General features: G+C 39.6%; 1 protein-coding gene across 50 annotated transcripts in view; it reads right to left on the reverse strand.

The window, feature by feature from the left end:
- TRIP12 (thyroid hormone receptor interactor 12) overlaps positions 1-21,332 on the reverse strand; it is a 150,587-nt gene that overhangs the window by 99,922 nt on the left and 29,333 nt on the right. For all 50 annotated transcript variants that reach the window (XM_055290874.2, XM_063645166.1, XM_063645153.1 and 47 more), the window contains exon 2: positions 6,461-6,607. In XM_055290874.2, coding sequence (XP_055146849.1) covers positions 6,461-6,558 — 98 coding nt within the window. In that variant the 5' untranslated portion in view covers positions 6,559-6,607. The remainder of the gene's footprint in view (positions 1-6,460; positions 6,608-21,332) is intronic.

The following is a 21,332-nucleotide window of genomic DNA, read 5'->3' on the forward strand; positions in this document are numbered from 1 at the left end:
CAACAGTGGAATAATCAATCCTAGAAAAGGCTGAGAGTCAACACGACTTTACAGAACTACTAAGGAATTTAAACTTGCCAGAAAGTTATTAGCACACACACACTCTTTGCTCTTCTCCACCTGTTTCTCCATAAAGCATGTACACAGCAGTTGGCAACTTCAGACTCACATCTTCCCATCTTTGTCACCAGAAAGAAAAAACCTAAATCTTCCAACTTTTCTCATCTTGATCATGTGACCACACCAGGCTTATCACTGTGCTCAGAAAGAGGGAGTACTGTCGATTCCCCTAGCTTTCACCAAAGGTTAAGGAATAGCTAACAGGATCAGAGTAAAACTATATTAGAACAGAGTAACTACCCATCAAAATGCATGGGAAGCCATTCCATAAGACTACTGTTTTAAGGAGAGGTGCCATGCAGAACAAAAACCGTGAAGAACATTATTTATTGCCATCTCCATGAAAATTGTATAATCTTGTTAATAATACAAAATGAAAGAGGGCTTGATCTAGCTTAAGAAGATGAGAGGCCTAAAAGTTAAGCCTTAAGGCACAGGGAAAGAAAGAAACATGGTGTACAAAGAGATGGTGAGATCTGCCTGGATGGACACGACATGGTAGGAAAAAGCAGTGACATAAGGACAGATGAACAGAGAGGAAGCAGCCAGACAGACATTCAGTCTGTAGTTCCCGGGGATCTCCAAAATGTTACAATGCTTTGGGATCTGTATAAGATTTCTAAGACTGGAAAAGAGTATAAACTACATTGATGTGGAAACTTTTGAATGGATCTTGAAAGACTGGCAGAATTTCAGTAAGATATGGTCTAGAATACAGAAGGCAAGCATTTTAAAAGGAAAATGGCACGATCAAAATTACTAAAGAATGAAATTGCAAGGTATTTTAAGTAGTTAAGCATACAGTAAAAACTATCAAATTTTAGTCTCTGAAACCAGTAGATATGAATTAAGTTTCGCATTTTATTTATTTATTTATTTTTTTGTGGTATACTTCTTTCAAAAATCAAGAAAAGGAAAGTTAAGTTGATTGGTACACTGACAGCTTGTCCTGAGTCATTCTTGAGTGTGGCTTCATTATTTCACTAGAAAACATCCTAATCCAGCTAGGCACAGTGGCTCACACCTGTAATCCTAGCACTACGGGAGGCTGAGGGGGAGGATCACCTGTGCTCAGCCTGGGCAATGTGGTGGAACCCTGTCTCTACTAACAATACAAAATTAGGCAGGCATGGTGGTGCACACCTGTAGTCCCAGCTACTCGGGAGGCTGAGGCAGGAGGATCACCTAAGCCTGAGAGATGGAGGTTGCAGTGAGTCAAGGTCAAAGCACCGCACTTCAGCCTGGGCAACGGAGCAATACACTGTCGGGGAGGGGAGGGGAGGGGAGGGGAGAAAAGAAAAGAAAAGAAATCCTAATCCAAACATAAGTATGGTTTCTTCCCAATTTTCTTTGCAATATTAGAAAATTAAAAGACATTAGTAATATGTTTATTATGTTTGTCCCATCCAAATCTCATGTTGAAACGTTGAAGATGGGGCCTGGTGGGAGGTGTTTGAATCACTGGGGTGGATGGATCCCTCATGAATGGCTTAATGCCAATGCCTTTGGGGTGAATGAATTCTTGCTCTGAGTTCACTTCAGATCTGGTTGTTTAAAAGTGTGTGCCTACCCCCCTCCCGACCCCCTGCCATGTGATATGCTGGCTTTGCTTTCTGCCATGATTTTAAGCTCCCTGAGGCCCTCACCAGAAGCAGATGCCAGCGCCACACTTTTTGTACAGCCTGCAGAACCATGAGCCAATTAAACATCTTTTCTTTATAAATTACCCAGTCTCAGGTATTCCTTTACAGCAATGCTGAAGCCTAATACAATTTCAAATCAGAAAATATAAAAACAAAATATTAATAAGGAAAATCAATAATCCTAGTATAATCAACTAGTAATTATATGCAAATGAAAGTAGTCTTATAGAAGACAATTTTCTACAAGAGTAAATATTTGAAAACATACTCAACCCAGCATTCCACTTGCAATAACCTAGCTTAGAGAAGTACTAGTACAAGTTCACAATGACAGAATGTTCAGGTGTGGCATCATTTGCTATGGCAAAAACGTGAAACCAAATGATGAAAGGAGTGATTTTATATATATGCATAATTGATATATCCACATAATGGAAAATTATAGAGACATTAAAACTGATAATAGTCCAGGCGCAGTGGCTCACGCTTGTAATCCCAGCACTTTGGGAGGCCAAGGCAGGCGGATCACGAGGTCAAGAGATCAAGACCACGGTGAAACCCCAACTCTACTAAAAATACAAAAAATTAGCTGGGCATGGTGGCGGGAGCCTGTAGTCCCGGCTACTCGGACAGGCTGAGGCAGGAGAATGGCGTGAACCCGGGAGGCGGAGCTAGCAGTGAGCCGAGATCGCACCACTGCACTCCAGCCTTAGTGACAGAGAGAGACTCCTTCTCAAAAAAAAAAACAAAAACAAAAAACTGATAATATAGTTTTAATGACAGATATTGTAAAAAAAAAAAAAAAAAAAAAAAAAAAAAAAAGCCTACATTAAGGCCAGGTGCAGTGGCTCATGCCTGTAATGCCAGCACTTTGGCAGGCCAAGGCAGGAGGACTGCTTCAAGCTAGGAGCTTGAGACCAGTCTGGGCAACACAGCAAGACCCCCAACTCTCTTTTAAAAACAGAAGAGTCTGGGTGTGGTGGCTCATGCCTGTAATCCCAGCACTTTGGGAGGCCGAGAGGGGCAGATCACTTGAGCCCAGGAATTTGAGACCAGCCTGGACAACAAAGTAAAACCCTGTCTCTACTAAAAATACAAAAATCAGCCAGCTGTGGTGGCGGGCACCTGTAGTCTCAGCTGCTCGGAAGGCTGAAGCAGGAGAACTGCTTGAACTCGGGAGGCAGAGGTTGCAGTGAGCCGAGATCCCACCACTGCACTCCAGCCTGGGCGACAGAGCAAGACTCTGTCTCCAAAAAAAATAAAGAAAAAATGTCTATGATACAGTTAATGAAGATAGCAACTCACATTACAGTAAGTAAAATAATTCTATCCTTAAAAAGAAATGAACCAAAATACACTACTACTTTATTATTTATTTATTTTTTGAGACAGGGTCTTGCTCTGTCGCCCAGGCTGGAATGCAGTGGCGTGCTCAGTCATAGTTCACTGAAACCTTGAACTCCTAGGCTCAAGTGATCCTCCCACCTCAGCCTCCTATGTAGCTAGAAATATCAGTGTGTTCCACTGTGCGCAGCTAATTTATTTTTTGTAGAAACAGAAAATTTCTACACGTGTCTTGTGATGACACATGATGTGTATTGCTATGTTGCCCAGGCTGGTCTCAAACTCCTGGCCACAAGTGATCATCCCACCTCAGCCTCCTCAAGTACTGCGATTATAGTCATGAGCCACCATGCTCAGCCTTACTCATGTTTTTAAAATATATGATACTAGGTTGGTGCAAAAGTAATTGTAATTTTTGCCATTTAAAAAAATGCAAAAATCACAATTACTTTTGCATCAACTTAAATACATAGCTGGGCATACTGGCAGGCGCCTGTCGTCTCAACTACTTGCGATGCAGTGAGCTATGATTCCATTACTGCACTATAGCCAGGACAATAGAGTGAGACTTTGTCTCTAAAAACAAAATAAAAACATAATACAATTAAAAAAACTTTTTAGGCCGGGCACAGTGGCTCATGCCTGCAATCCCAGCACTTTGGGAGGCCAAGGCGGTTGGATCAGGAGTTCAAGACCAGCCTGACCAAGATGGTGAAACCTCGTCTCTACTAAAAATACAAAAACTAGCTGGGCAAGGTGGCAGGCGCCTGTAATCCCAGCTACTACTTGGGAGGCTGAGGCAGGAGAATCACTTGAACCCGGAGGGCAGAGGTTGCAATGAGCAGAGATCACAGCACTGCACTCCAGCCTGAGTGACAGAGTAAGACTCTGTCTCAAAAAATAAATTAAAAATTTTTTTTTAATTTACGTAACACTGATACATAGAAAAAATGACCATGCTAAAACACTGTGGATTTTAGAAGTAATGCGCTGTTGATAGCCCAAAATGATTGTCAGTTCACATGCAAGAGTCCCAATACAACCTGAGGATTAATATGCATAAAACCGCAGTTGTTCTAAAGGTACAAGTTACTTATATGCACATACATACATATAGGTACATCTACATGCAGTTTTTTAAAAGACAGAAGAAATGTCAACAGTAACCAATGTCAACAGCACACGTTATAAGTGTGGAATTATGTTTTCTTTTTAGTTTTCTATATATTCAAAATTATCTAAAATGAACATGTAGCACTTTTATCACAGGAGGAATAATATTTTAAAATCATTCACACGAAGTTGAGTGTGGCTGCTCCAAAGAATAAACTGAATGTAAAAGAGCAAAAATTTTCAGAACAGAGCTCTATATACTAAGTATAAGTGATAAGAGCTTAACATGCTAAAATACTGAAGTTTACCAATAATCCTATAAAATAGCTATCCCCATTCTGTGGACTAAGAAACTGAGGTTTCCTGAAACTCTTAAGAAAAGACACATAGCTATTTAATGGCAGAGGCAGAAATCACACACAAAGGCTGGGCGTGTTGGCTCACACCTATAATCCGAGCACTCTGAGGCCAAGGCTGGTGGATCACTTGAGGTCAGGAGTTCAAAATCAGCCTGACCCACATGGTGAAACACCATCTCTACTAAAAATACAGAAATTAGCCAGGTGTGATGGTGCGCGCCTGAAATCCCAGCTAATTGGGAGGCTGAGGCAGGAGAATCTCTTGAATCCGGGAGGCGGAGGTTGCAGTGAGCCAAGATCATGCCGCTGCACTCCAGCCTGGGTGACAGCAACTGTTTTTGAAAAAAAAAGAAAAGAAAAGAAAAAGAAAAAGAAAAAGAATAACACACAAAGCTGCCCTAGTCCAAAGTCCCTATGCTTAACCACTGAATAGTCTGACATCACCATGATGTGCTTTTATTCTTTACATTTGACATTAAAAAAAATTTTTTTTTGAGACGGAGTCTCACTCTGTCTGTCGCTCAGGCTGGAGTGCAGTGGCGCGATCTCGGCGCACGGCAAGCTCCGCCTACCGGGTTCACGACATTCTCCTGCCTCACCCTCCGGAGTAGCTGGGACTACAGGCGCCTGCCACCAGGCTCAGCTAATTTTTTTCGTATTTTCAGTAGAGATGGGGTTTCACTGTGTTAGCCAGGATGGTCTCGATCTCCTGACCTCATGATCCGCCCACCTCGGCCTCCCAAAGTGCTGGGATTACAGGCGTGAGCCAGCGCGGCCGGCCTAAAAAATTTTTAAATACTTTACTAGATAATATGCATTCATGGTTATGGCCGCAAACTGCTGTATGAGATAATCCTATTAGAATTCAGCGGCTGAGCACAGTGACTCACACCTATAACACCAGCACTTTGGGAGGCCGAGGCGGGTTAATCGCTTGAGGTCAGGAGTTTGAGACCAGCCTGGCCACCGTGGCGAAATCTCGTCTCTATGTCTCAAAAAACATTAGCTGGGTGCGGTGGCGCACACCTGTAATCCCAGCTACTTGGGGGGCTGAGGTGGAAGGATTTTTAAGCCTCAGAAGCAGAGGGTGCAGTGACCTGAAATAGTGCCACTGCACTCCAGCCTGGGTAACAGAGTGATGAGACTCTCAAAAACAAAAAAATTTAACCATTATCTATTACAAGCTAAACATAATCAATGTTAGTCCCAAAATTAGAGAACTAGGCCTTGCAAGAAGAGTTCTGAGTATTTTTACATGAAGTGACAGTCCTTGGCTAAATCTGACTTGGAGTATTACATTCAAGAAAACGCATCTGATCTGATTCTTCACACTACTTCATATGTAACTACTCCAACTAAAAACGAAACACCAGATCACTAAAAACATAAGACAACTTGTTCACTAACAAAGTCAGAGTGCCTCACTACCCTGTTAATATCTATGTTGTCAAAAGGCACGATGAGGACAAAAGCTCAAAAGCTGAGTATCAAAACTCAAGTTCTTAAAACAAATGAGGCTTCTTTTTAATAAACTATCATTAAGTCAACACATAAGGAAAAAGACCACGAATGGTGAAAGATGTGTTGTAACATACGCTTAACGAAGTGAAGAGAAAGGGCAAACAAAACATGACACACCATATGCTAAATGAGGTGTCTGATCATGTCAGTGGCTATGAACTACTTCTTTGAGTCTAGCATATCTGGAGAAAAATTTAGGAACTGCTTTGGATTCCAGTTTGCTTTTAAGTACTTGGCTCACAAATCAGGAAAAATTACCCATATGCAATGAACCATTCAAGTTTTGGACCTCACAAGGAGGCTTAAAAATATTTTTTCTTTTATTCCCAATTCCTTTTCAAATTACCATGAAATACATACCTTCCTCCTATTGAGTCGTCTTGTGGTTGGGCCCCGGCAGTGTTCCTCTGTGAACGTCGCAGTGACCCCCCTGGATTGTTATTAGGCCGGTTGGACATTGGCACCTCTCTCTTGAAGGGACATACCCTTTCTAGACACTACCATTCACTAAAAGAAAAAAAAATAAACAAAATTTATCAGATGTACAAAATACAATATGGAAAAGAAATGAGGGGAACTTACAGTGACGTGGAAATTTTCTGCAAACTATCTGATTTTACAGCCTTCACCCAAGCTGCAATGTCTCACTGAACTGTGAAGTCTGACTGATCAATGTGTTAACAAAATGTCAGGGGTATAACATATTCAAGCCATGTGGTCCACGACTCAGTATATAAAATTAACTTAGATTTCACGGAATAGCCAGAAAATTCTCAATTCAAAGAAAACAGAGCACAGGTAGAAATATGTCTTCGTTTCCGCATTCTAGTATTGTGCAGAAACAGGCACTACACCTAAAGTCAAAAGATGATGGCTCAAGTCTTGTGACAGAATAGGTGTTAAAGAAGTTTGCCTTTGTACAAATCACAGCCTCTAAGCCTAGGATTCCTTAGACACAGAATTAACAATGTATGTCATGTCTTCTTCACAGTATTGTTGTGAATAACAAATGAAAAAATAAATACAAACAAAATTGTGGCCAGGTGGAGTGGCTCACACCTGTAATCCCAGCATTTTGGGAGGCTGAGGTGGGTGGATCATCTGAGGTCAGGAGTTCGACACCAGCCTGGTCAATATGGTGAAACCCCGTCTCTACTAAAAATACAAAAATTTGCCAGGTGTGGTGGCACACACTTGTAAACCCAGCAACTCGGGAGGCTGAGGTGGGTGGATCATCTGAGGTCAGGAGTTCGACACCAGCCTGGTCAATATGGTGAAACCCCGTCTCTACTAAAAATACAAAAATTTGCCAGGTGTGGTGGCACACACTTGTAAACCCAGCAACTCGGGAGGCTGAGGCAGGAGAATCGCTCGAACCCGGGAGGCAGGGGTTGCAGTGAGCCCAGATCATGCCACTGGATTCCAGCCTGGGCAAGAGTGAGACTCCACCTCAAAACAAAACAATACAAACAAAATTGTAAAACTGTAGTATCTTAATGAAAAGATGAGGAGAAAACAGCTCAAATAGAGTAATTGAGCAATGGTCCCAGATATTCTGGATTTTCAACAGCAGCTCTGCTGGCCGTGACCTTGGACAAAATAATCTCTACATTTAATTTACTCTTCTTTAAAACCAGTACGTTACCTACATCAACAGAGTTGTCAGCAACAAGAAATTGTGAAAGTATTTTTATAAGTTTAACAATTTAGCTCAAAACAGTTAACCAAATTGAACTTTCTATAAGAAATGATTGTGCAGATAAAATATCGACACTCAGAAAACTAGTTTGATAAAACAAGCCAACATTACAATCATAGAATTACATGTATAAATAAAATCTTGCACTATTTTTTTGTAAGCCTGCAGTCAAATTTGAAGTGGAGTTCCTTCGTTACTTCTATTTACTGGGAAAGAGAATGAACATATGACATTATAGAAACTGGTGCCAAAGAGAATGCAAATTAATCATAATTAAATCTATTACTGTGCTGGATTTTGTTTTAGAGATTCCTTATACTGAAATAAGAAAGTAGGTTTTCTTTTGGGTTATATTGTTGATACAATTCAGTAGAAAAAGACTGTTTCTATCACATATGTCCAAATTAATATAATAAACTTTAATTAGAAAGTTCAAATTACTAATTTAAGGATAGTCAGTTTTAGAAAAAAAAAAAATACAATTAAACATTAAAAGAGAGGCAGGCGGAGCTTGCAGTGAGCCGAGATTGCGCCACTGCACTCCAGCCTGGGTGACAGAGCAAGACTCCGTCTCGGAAAAAAAAAAAAAAAAAAAAAAAAGAGAGGTAGGCAGAGAGAGAAGAGGTTAAACTTACACGTACTGATATGGAAAGATATGAAACGCTCATTTGTGTGTATGTATACAAAAAAGACTTGTATATAAATTTCTGTATACTGTCCTCATGTTAAAAATTCATGGAAAGATGCATGAAACATACTTCGTTAATAATGACTGCCCTTGAGAAAGGACTGGGGGATCCAGAGTTTAGAATGAAAGAAATCATTTTTGTTGTCATTGAGACTGATTGTTTGTCAATTTATAAGGAATTAAACAGGCTGCTCTAGCGTAACAGCTTTAAGCACAGAGCTCTCGAGTCAAACTGTCTCTGCCCAAGTTCAGTTCTGGACTCTAACACTAACAAGTTGTATATAATCTTGCATATATGAGTGTGTGCATACATACTTCCTTATGCTTCAATCTATCAAATGAGGATAAAGAACTCACATGGTAGTTGTGAAGATCAAATGATAAATCCATGTAAACTACTCAATACTGTGCCAATCATATAGCAAGTGCTCAGTACATGTTAAGTATTATTATTACTATAAACATTTATTCAAAAGAATAAAAATACTTGTGGTAAAATAAAATCTAATATATTGGGAGAGGCTTCACCATAAAAATCACTGTCTATATGAGTCTTAATTTTTGGCAAAATACTTTCAAAAGTGAAATGTTTTTAATTAAGGGAAAACATCTCAATCACCTGGGAAGCTTTGACAAAATATGAATGCCTGTCCCTAACCTCAGATCCTCATTCTTTGGGCACAAAAGTTGGAGATATAGTTTAAAAGAGCTTTCTTGGGTATACTGCAATACACCAAGAATTTCAGCACATTAAAGAATAAAAGGCCAGTCTTTTTCAAAATTCATCTTAGAAATTTCTCTACTTCAATCATCTCAATGCCATTTCACCTGGACCCAAACAGCAAGGACAGATACAAGAGAATAGGATGAAACTGCTGCTCTCACTTTAAAAGGCAAAGAATAGTATTATAAACAAGGTTAGTAGTTGTCATCTGCCCACCTTCTGCTATTAAACGCCTACTGTATGTCATGGAGTGTTAAGTCATTCAAATGAAACTAAGTCACGCTAGTTATTTTGACCTAGAGTCACCTAGGTAATCTTAACAATGCTCCCCAACATCTTCAGTGCTGGTCAACCAGCACCATTATCAGCCAACAGCCCATTTGTGGATAATTCTTGAGATATAAGAGGAAGAATAGCAAGTAAGAACAAAGCTGTTTATCAAATTACTACCTGCTGTCAAAGCATAAATTCATCTTTTTAAAAAGAGGCCAGGCTCTGTAAAACATTGGAACTTTAATTTCCTGAAAGTAAATAAAAGATTAACATATGATGGATACAGGATCTCTCCCTCTGCCAGGTATCAATAAAACCACAGGGCTGGAAGGGACCCTCAGAGATGATCAAGTTCAACCCCTTACACCTTGCAGACAAATCCAAATGAAGAAAGTTTCAAGTAATCTGTTGAAGAACCAGTCTTCTGAATCCTAGTACTGAGCAGTTCTACACCCTTCATGGGTATCACCACCTCAACTTCAAAAAAAGTTTAATGCCTCTTTGGCTTCAGCTAAAAACCCAGAGGCCAAAAGTTTTCTCTACGCAATGAATTCCAGAATGTTTTCCTTATAGAATATTCTGTACTGACTTGACCAATTACTTATGTTTACCATATGCTATTACTTTTTAAAACACAAGTGGGAATTACACTATTATACTGCTAAAAGTTATGTTTTCATAGCCGGTAGTGAATACGAACTCGAAGATTCCATCTTAACAGGTTAACTCCTAGTGTGAAACTGGAATTATAAACCCAATTTAATATCCCTATCAAATCCTGAAATATACTAGTCTTTTCTAACCATGGCCATACCTTCATTTCTGTAAAACTAATCAAGATTTTTCACATAAAACCTTTGATATGCAGTCCTAAGGCACTGAAATAGAGAACATGTACGACTTTAACAGGAAAAACAAAAAGGCTAATGGATGTCTTCAAGGTTGAAAACAAATTCACGACAACTCTGATCACAGAGTGTACAACCAACTTATTCACTGTTTAAGTTAAACGACTTTTCCATTTTATGTGAAAAAGTATTTAACTCTACATGCAAATACCACATAGAAAAAAAAAATAAAAACAACTGGCCGGGCACAGTGGCTCATGTGAGGTCATGAGTTCGAGACCAGCCTGGTGAAACCCCATCTGTACTAAAAACATGGTGAAACCCCATCTGTACTAAAAACACAAAAATTAGCCAGGTGTGGTAGCGCGCACCTGTAATCCCAGCTACCTGGGAGGCTGAGGCAGAAGAATCGCTTAAACTCGGGAGGCAGAGGTTGCAGTAAGCCAAGATTGCACCACCGCACTCCAGCCCAGCTAATAGTGAGTCCATTTCAAAAAAAAACAAAACAAAAAAAAAACAAAAACCCAAAAACCTGTCTGTTGTTTTATATTTACATTTAAAAATTCATTCCTAAAATATGTATCAAGAATAGTCCTTCAGGGAAAACTTAAACTAAAAACATTTTGCAATTTTTCCTTTTTTTTTTGAGACAGAGCCTTGCTCTGTTGCTCTGGCTGGAGTGCAGTGGCATGATCTCGGCTCACTGCAACCTCTGCCTCCTAGGCTCAAGCGATTCTCCTGCCTTGGCCTCCAGAGTAGCTGGGATTACAGGTGCCTGCCACCACACCCGGCTAATTTTTGTATTTTTAGTAGAGACGGGGTTTCATCTTGTTGGCCAGGCTGGTCTTGAACTCATGACCTTAAGTGATCTGCCCACCTCGGCCTCCCAAAGTGCTGGGATTACAGGTGTGGGCCACTGCCTGCGCCTGGCCAGAAATTAATTTTTCTTCTAAATTCTTAATATCATACACACACAAAGAAAGGCTAAAAAAAACCCCAAAACATTTTTTTAAAATTCAATCCTTCCTCTGGTACAGAACTTTTAGAACACCGAAAGAAATCAACTGCAAAAAAAATAAAGCCAGGCACGACGGTGGATGCCTGTAGTCTCTGCTGCTGGGAGGCTAAGGCAAAAGAATCACTTGATCCCAGAAGTCTGAGGCCAGCCCAGGCAACACAGGTATAGAAACCTTGTCTCTGTAAGAAACTTAAAAATTAGCCAGGCAGGACGGTGCACACCTGTGGTCCCAGAAACTCACAAGGATTACTTAAGCCTGGGAGGACAAGGTTGTGGCAGGCCGTGATAACACTACTGCACTCCAGTCTGGGTAACACAGGGAGACCCTGTCTCAAAAAAAACAAACAAAAAATACAGCCACACATTGCACTAGTGACATTCTGTTCAACAATTGACCAGAAATACAATGGTGGTGCCATAAGATTATATAATAACACATATTTACTGTGATTTTTCTATGTTTGGATACGTTTAGACACACAAATATTTACCATTTTGTTACAACTACCTACAGTATTTGGTAGAGGAACAGGTATGTTACAAACATGTATGCTACAAACATGTTGCTATGTTTGCAGCAGGTTTGCAGTTTAGGAGCAACAGGCTATACCAGATAGCCTAGGTGTATAGTAGGCTATACTATCTAGGTTTGTGTAAGTACATTCTACAACGTTCACACAAGGACAAAACTGCCTAACAATAAATTTCTCAGAACGTATGCCTATCTTCAAGCAAAGCGATGTCTGCATAGTAAGTTTTTAGAAGTAAATCTCATTTGTCCAGTATGTACCCCCTAATTTCTTATGGATTTATTTAGATTTGATCCTCCAAAAAGGCTTGGTTTAGCTTCAGATCATTAACTTGGAGGTAAATTACAGTAATAAACACAATTTGCAAGGTACTTCATTCATTTTGTAAAATTTAAATGTGACAAGGAGTCATGAAAACCACTGCACATTAGTCCTATTTTACAAATAAAGAAACTGAAATGTTACAAAATTAGTACCCTGCATGAAACAAGTAATGGCATCCAAACCTGCAGACTGCAAGCAAGAACTGACATCTGGAGCTCCCGTTCTGAACTACACACACCAGATAAAGAAGGAAATGATTAGGTCCCAGAATCAAGTGTGGTAAGAGGCAGTATATATTAAACCACTACAATAAAACAAAATAGAAATCACCCTCGTGTATAACTGAAGTCATTCTTGCCTACCTAAAAACAGCAAGGACTTCAAATAAGCCTATCTTTAAAGTGGGAATGAATAATCCTTAAGCTTCCCCAAAAGCACTGAGAGGTGCTGAGATTGAGAGGTGCTGAGAAACAATGACGAGACAATCCCTCCTCACAAGGAGCTTACTGCTCTGTATCTCCCACCTAGGCTCATATTCTGCCTCTGCTGCTTGGTAAGACCTACAGGTACTTACCTTCATCTCAGTTTGTTTCTCCATTTAATTAGAGACAGTATTATACTTTGGGATTTAAGTATTAGAGAACTGCATATAAGGCTCTCAGAACCTTACCTGAACATGATAGCTGCCATTTAATGAGTGCTTATTAAGTACAATCTTAAAGAAAAACGGGGGAAATCATCAGGTCCATCATGTGCCAGAAAGGAACTGAAGAGGAAAAAGAACAAAAACTTTCTACAAAACCACTGGGACAGTTTATTATTTTACTTTGATTTAGGAAGGAGGTAATACAAAATCAGCAGTTTTGTATGGTATATTCATGAGTCAAATGTCAAACTCTTACACAGCCATATGTCAAACCTGAAATAGCTGTATCTGATATAGAACAGCACAATGCAGAGTTTATTAGTTCACGTTTGAATTAAGGGCAACAGAAATTTACTGCCTTTTTCTCCAGTTAATCAGAAAAGTTCTATAGAGAAATTAGGAGAGTAAGGGCCACTGAGTGCAAGAGAAGGGGCTACGTTAGGGTCTGTTAGGCACTGAATGCAACTTATGGGCATCAAAACCATTTGAATGTGATAACAGGATATTATACAACATGTAAAAATAGCATTTTTTTTTCATTTGAGGCGGGATCTCACTGGACACCCAGGCTGGAGTGCAATGGCGCAATCTTGGCTCACTGCAACCTCCGCCTCCCAGGTTCAACCGATTCTCCTGCCTCACCTCAGCCTCCCAAGTAGCTGGGACTACAGTCGTGCAACACCATGCATGGCTAATTTTTGTATTTTTAGTAGAGATAGGGTTTCACCACATTGGCCAGGCTGGTCTCAAACTCCTGACCTCAAGTGATCCACCCTCCTTGGCCTACCAAAGTGCTGGGATTACAGGCATGAGCCACTGTGCCCGGCCAAACTAGTATTTTCAAATTGTATTTTTATAACACTAGAAAACAGTATTTAATGGAAAAATACAAGATTTAAGTTGAATAGTAAAGTATGGGTTATGTTTATTCTGTGCTTAGCATGTACCAGGCAATGTGCTTTAAATCATTTAATTTTCACACCAACTTTACAAAACTGGTAGTGAAAATAACCTTAAAAGGAAACTGTGACACACAGTAAGTTAAAATAACCCTAAGGCTACAAAGCTAATAGGGGACAAGGCCAGCACTCAAATACAAGTTTGACTGAGCAAACAAGGAAAAATAATTATATATTTACCTTAAAAAAAATCAAAATACTAGAAAGCCATGACATCCCAAGCTTAAAGGATTATGGGGGATAGAAAGAAAACTCTGATCCTTTGCCATTTGGTAAATCAGCTTAGCTGGCCAATCATTAAGTGAATAATTATAAAATATGCTAAATTGATTTGAGAAGCAAGATCAAATGTACTACTTTAAACAAAGAAGAAAACGGTGGCTAACTTTGCCTTCACAGGTTGAGGATGACCGCTCACTTCTGCTGATGTTCCTTGAAATGCTAGAGCAGTGAGGAAAGACATGGAGGTATGAGAGAATAAATTATAATGGAGGGATATGGAGTGGTTCCTTGAGCCCGAAAATAAGCCTAAACTCTATCATGAAGGGCCAGAAACAAAAAGTTTTACATTTAAGACCTACAGATAAGGAGGCAGATCAAATAGAAAGCTACCAAATAGATCTAAGGATAGATGAGGATCTGTTAACAATGGAAGAAGGCAAAATGAAGACGGGGTCAAGAAACATTTTGACGACAGGATCTACACAGTGAGAAAGAATAGTCTAAGACTGTGGTTCTCAGACTTCAGACAAATACAAACCCTAAAATGACTCAAATTTCTTACACTGGTGACAAAGGTTAAGAAAAGTTATCTAAAACATATAAAGAAGATGACTGCACATCCTTTCAATGCCCTAGGAAATGCTACGTCAGAGGCTTACCTATGAATTATTTAATATTCTCCAAGAGCATATTTTAATTTTGCTATTATATTTATTATTAATTAGGGGTTCAGACATTAAAGTTACATGTTAACCTGTAGATTTAAGTCTGGAGAAACACAGTTTATGTACAGAAGAAAAGACAACCCCAAAGATTGCAGTTTGTTGCCTGTAGGTTATCAGTAATCTCATTCTAAAATTCTTTATTAAATTGCCTATAAATACCCAGTTCCCCAAATGCTCTTTAAACTAGCTTTACCACAACAGCTTCCTGTCCTCATTAACTAGTCAAACAGTATCTTTGCTGTTTACATTCTATAGTTCTAAAAGTCATGCTTTTAACTTTAGAAAATTATACAAAATAATTGTAGCAGCATTATCAAATGATACACATGAGCAGAAAAATTACATTTAGTGTTAATCATATAAAACCTGACTCATCGTGTAGGTATCTAGGTAAAGAGTTTCAATAAGCAAATGGAAGTAAAGATTGAGAATTATGTAGGCAACTGGATATGCAGATGGGAGAAATTACATTGACATGCAGGAGGTAGGAGAAACCAAGGTAATCAATAAGACTCTATTTTCTCTATGAACAACAGACAGCATAAAGAGAGGAACACACCCAGGATGAAATATTGGGAAATGCTAAAATCTAAGGAAAACATAAAAAAAAAAAAAAAAAAATTCCAGTCAAGGAAAATCAAGAACTTACCACAAGCATTGGGAAAATAAATCAGGATAATGGTGTTGGCAGACACCAAGAGGAAGACAGATAGGCAGAGTTCAAAAAACTCAACAATGTCCATCAGATTTAGAAAATGGTGAGAGCAGCCTAGGCAACATGGCAAAACCTCATCTCTACACAAAATACAAAAATTAGCGAAGGCATGGTAGCACGCTTGTAGTCCCAACTGCTCAGGAGGCTGAGGTGGGAGGACTACTTGGGCCCAGGAGGCGGAGGTTGCAGCGAGCCAAGATTGCGCCACTGCTCTCCAGCCTGGGGGACACAGCGAGACTCTGCCTCCAAAAAAAAAAAGAAAAGAAAATGGTGAGAGCTATTTCTAGAAACGGTAGGGAAGGAGAAGGTATATGGTAAGATAATAAATAACAACTCTCTTCTGGAAGTGCTAGACTTTATAAAGATAAGAGACAATAGCCAGGAGGGAAGGGAAGGCAGAGAGGCAAAAGCTGTGTTTGCATGGATATATGTAATTTCCCTGTTTGTCGTTTTTAAAAAAATAAATTTTGAGCATATGTATTTAGGTAAAGAAAAGAATTACTGAAAGAAAGGGTTGGGAATAAAGGACAGTCTACTAACAGGATCCCACAGGGGGAAAATAATTAAGAGCATAAGCTTTGGATCAGAAGAGCACATCAATCTCTGAAGCATGAGAAGATGACAACTCCAAGTAAGGAAGTACGTGCCTAACTTGTTGAATCTGTGATTAACAGGTATGAGAAAAGCAAAGAAAGGAGGTAACCCTTCCCAAGGAGGTCCAAAATAGACCAAAAGTCTATTTTGTAGAACACTGTAAGATGATCAATTATCCTGAATAGCTATTGCTAAGCTATTTCTAAAATACAGAGCCATTCATTCTCTAATATAAATCCTGTCTTAGTTCACATGGCTTGTATAATCCTTTAGAATACTAACTGCATTTATGTAATAGAGGATATTCTTCAGGTCTCAAAAGCACATAGACAGCAACTTTTAGTCCACCAAAAATGGTGCACAGACCCAATTTTAACAGGTCTACAATCCTGCTGGCTACCATCACTAGCCAGTGAATGGGGATAGTAAGTCAGCTTATCAATAGCCTTTTTAGTTACTTCCTCTTAAGGGTATCAGACTAGATAGTCTCTAAAATCAGATTCAGTTTCAAATTTTTTAAGACTCCAACCTAATGTTTATTTCAGTTTTTCTTCAATGGGGTACTTTAAAAGTTCTTCCTTATAAAGATATAATAATACCATTTATTAGGGACTCATTAGGTGATTATGAAAAATGAGGAGCTGCTGAGGGAGCAGAGAGAGAATGATTTGTAAATGCTTCTCTCCCTTAAGCGACAGACAGAAACCTCCTGGCTAAGAATCAAAGTTATTCACAGTACAATACAAGGTATCCTGTAGATTACAGCAAGGTGCTCCCTATGGACAAAAACAATTTTATATTTGGTAAATGACCTTTCCAGCATTCAGACACACATAATAAGGCAATATTTTCAAAAATATTCTCTTCAATATATATTCTTGTCACTATTGTGAACTCCACCATAATAATGACATCACAGAGGTTAACTCTTTTTTTTTTTTTTTTTTTTTTTGGAGATGGAGTCTTGTTCTGTTGCCTAGGCTGGAGTGCAATGGTGCAGTCTAGGCTCACTGCAACCTCCGCCTCCCAGGTTCAAGTGATTCTCCTGCCTCAGCCTCCTCAGTAGCTGGGACTACAGGCACACACCACCACACCCGGCTAATTTTTGTATTTTTAGTAGAGATGGGGCTTTACCATGTTGGCCAGGCTGGTCTCAAACTCCTGACCTCAGGTGATCCGCCTGCCTCGGCCTCCCAAAGTGCTAGGATTAAAGGCTTGAGCCACCACACCCAGCCTACAGAGGTTAACTCTTTAACATAGTTCAGATTAGGACGTCTATTCCTGACTTGCAATAAAAAATATTTCAACATTGTGATAATCATGGATTTGTGTTATAATCTTTTCCAAACAAGTACGTAGCCTGTCATCAATGGAGCTACAACCTGGGGAACTGTCAGAAACAAAAATTATTAAGATTATAGTTAAGGTAGGGGGAAAGGAAGCATTAAAATGTAACTCAAAGTCGGGGAGAAAATACAGACTATAACACCTGGTGAATAATAGTGTCAAATTTTTGTTTAAGATCATGCATTTCAGAGTAATTATACCTAAATTCATTTAGAATGTCTCGAATATTTTTCAAAAGTTAAAAAAAATTTTTAAATGCCATACTCTACAGACTAATGCCCCACATTTCTACATTTAGCATTTTTACCAAAAATAAGCAGATGCCAAAGACTGCCTCTATATTGAGCCAGAATATGTACAAAACAGGAGCCAAGAAAAAATTCAGAGCTGTATTTCCCAAACATAAATTTCTGTAATACAGATTCCTGGACCCTATCAGAATGGGGGTATGGGAAAATCAAACCATTCTTAAAATCAGAATAATAGGCTGGGTGCAATGTCTCATGCCTGTAATTCCAGCACTATGGGAGGCCAAGGCACAAGAAGGTGGCTTGAGCCCAGGAGTTCAAGACCAGTCTGGGCAATATAAGGAGACCCCATCTCTACAAAATATTTAAAAATTAGCTGGGGCTGGGCGCAGTGGCTGACACCTGTAATGCCAGCACTTTCGGAAGCTGAGGCGGTAGGATCACTTGATCTCAGGAGTTTGAGACCAGCCTAGGCAACATGGTGAAACCCCCTCTCTACCAAAAAAAAAAAAAAAAAAAAAAAATTAGCCCGGCGTGGTGGTGCACATCTGTGGCCCCAGCTACTCAGCAAGGTGAGGTGGGAGGACTGCTTGAGCCTGGGAAGTGAAGGCTGCAGTAAGCTGAGATCATGCCACTGTACTCTAACCTGGGCAACAGAGTGAAACCCTGTCTCAAAAACAAAAAATAAAATTAAAATAGCTGGGTGTGGTGACATGCACATGTAGGCCCAGCTACTCTGGAGGCTAAGGTGGTGAGGTGGGAGGACTGCTTGAGCCCAGGAAGTCAAGGCTGCAGCAAGCCATGATTGTGCCACTGTGCTCCAACCTGGGTGACAGAGAGAGACCCTGCGTCAAAACAAAACAAAAAAAAAAACACCAAAAGAAATTAAAAAGGAAAAAAAACTAAATAACAATTTATTTTTCTAGTATCAGCTAGGTTTGACAACTGTGACACAGATTTGCACTATTGTTTTGGTATCATTACGTATCATCTTCTATTCCTTTGTAATTTTTACATGACTTTCCCACCTCCCACAATTAAAAACTGCCACTGATATCCTTAGAAACTTCTAGGAAACTAACCTAAAGAAATACTTGCACAAGTAAGCAAGGATGTAATCACGATGCTCACTGCAGTATGTCACTGTGGAAAAATGGAGATGATCCGAATGTTCTCAGCAAAGGAATAGTTAATAAGTATACTGTATCAATACTATGGCATATTTAGAGGTCCTCAAAAGCAAAGGGGTAAATCTGTATATACTGCACTGACATTCATGGACAGAACATTGTTAATTCCTTCAGCAAATATTTGAAGGCCTATTTGACAGGTGTCAATACTGTTTGCTACAATGGAGCTTACACTCAATTGGAAAGAGAAAATAAACAAACTATATGCACATTGTGGTAAGTCCCATGAAAAGTGAAATAGGAGAAGAACAGGAAGGAGTAGAGGATAATGGGAAGGAGGAAGGAAAAAGCTACTTTGGGTTGAATCATCAGGTAACAGCTCTCTGAAGAGACATTTTAAGCTGAGACTCAAAGCATAAGAAAGACGCTGGGCGCAGTGGCTCACGCTTGTAATCCCAGCACTTTGGGAGGCCGAGGCGGGCGGATCATGAGGTCAGGAGATCGAGACCACGGTGAAACCCCGTCGCTACTAAAAATACAAAAAATTAGCCGGGCGTGGTGGCGGGCGCCTGTAGTCCCAGCTACTCAGAGAGGCTGAGGCAGGAGAATGGCGTGAACCCGGGAGGCGGAGCTTGCAGTGAGCCGAGATTGCGCCACTGCACTCCAGCCTGGGCGACAGAGCGAGACTCCGTCTCAAAAAAAAAAAAAAAAAAAGAAAGAAACAGGGGGAAGGAAAGGTATATCTATTTGTTTATATATGTGTAGGAAAAAAGTGTGGAAAAATATACCTAAACGTCAACAGTGGAGGAGAGAGAGAAGTAGTAAAAAGTACCTACGTCTTGAGTCTGTCCAAACCCTGGTTCTACCATTTTAAGTCATGTTATCTTGGAAAAATTTCATAACTAAGCCTGAGTTTTCTCATCTGTCAAAGAAATCATTATGCCTTTCAGAGGTAAAGACATTGTCACTCACCCATTTGAGAATAATGTGACTAAATACAAAAAAAATTAGGTCAGGCACGGTGGCTCACACTTGTAATCCCAGCACTTTGGGAGGCCAAAGTGGGCAAACTGCTTGAGCCGAGTTTGAGACCAGCCTGGGCAGCATGGCAAAATCCCTTCTCCACAAAAAATACAAAAATTAGCCGGGCATGGTAGTGCACATCTCTAGTCCCAGCGACTTTCGGGGCTGAGGTGGGAGGATCGCTTGAGCCCAGGAGATGGAGACTGCAGTGGGCTGAGATTGCACCACTGCACTCCAGCCTAGGTGAGAGAGTGAGACCCTGCCTCAAAAAAAAAAAAAAAAAAAAAATTAAAAGCCATATTCATATTCAAATCAATAAGACTACAGCTACCACTCGTCTTCAAACAGGCATAAACATAAATTGAACAACATTTGTAAAATAGACTAGTTATACAAATTGAATTATCTTCCTGAACTTTCCATTTTGATTCTTCTTTTACTTCTCACTACCTTTCCCCTGCATGCAGATTATAAAATTTCTCAAAATACAAAAAAGTTGAGAATTGCTCAATACCTGTAAGTCCCATTTAGCTTCTACAATGAAAAGTTTCACACATGCTTTATTACATATGTATCCATATCCTCATTTATGTACCCCTGTGTCTGCCATCTATCCATCCTATTTTTTGATGTATTTCAAAGTAAGCTGCAGGCATCATTATACTTTGTGTATCATAAAACAGTTTTCAAATTTTGCTTCACGTTTTCAGTTAAATATTCAACAACGAAATGCCCAAGTGTTAAGTGTAAAATTCAACGAGTTGTGACAAACACACACACCTGTGTAACCCAACTCCTTACCAGGATATACAGTCTATCACCCAAGAAACTTTCCTCACACTCCTCCCCAATCAGTCCCTGCACTTCACCTCTCAACTCTGCAACTACTGTTCTAATTTTTTTTTACCATTGTCTTGCCTATTCTAGAATTTTATGTAAGTCGAAACATATAATATGTACTCTTTTGTGTAAGGCTTGACTCAGCATAATAATATGCTGAGATTCATCTATGTTGCTGAGTTTTATCAATATTTTTACCTTCTTATTGCTGAATATTCTACTGTATGAATACGAACATTTTGATTACCCATTTTTCTGTTGATGGACTAAGTTTTGCCCGTTAAGTTTAAAGCTGCTAGATTTTTCTACAAGTCTTTCCATGGATATATGCTTTCATCTCTTTTGAGCAGAATTAACTAAGAGTAGAATCACTAGATCATCATAAGAAAGATTAGATTAACTTCTATTTTTTTTTTTTTTTTTTTTTTGGTAGAGAGTCTCACTCTGTTACCCAGGCTGGAGTACAGTGGTGCAATCACAGTTCACTGCAACCTTTAATTTCGGGGCTCAAGCAATCCTCCTGCTTCAGCCTTCTGAGTAGCTGTGAGTATAGGTGTGTGCCACCATGCCTGGCTTTTCTTGTGGGAAGATGGAGGTGAGTAGAGACAGGATCTTGCTATGTTACCCAGGCTGGTCCCAAACTCCTGGACTCAAGCAATCTGCCCACCTCAGCCTCTCA

This window comes from Symphalangus syndactylus, chromosome 8, assembly GCF_028878055.3.
Source record: "Symphalangus syndactylus isolate Jambi chromosome 8, NHGRI_mSymSyn1-v2.1_pri, whole genome shotgun sequence".
Classification (NCBI taxonomy): domain Eukaryota; kingdom Metazoa; phylum Chordata; class Mammalia; order Primates; family Hylobatidae; genus Symphalangus; species Symphalangus syndactylus.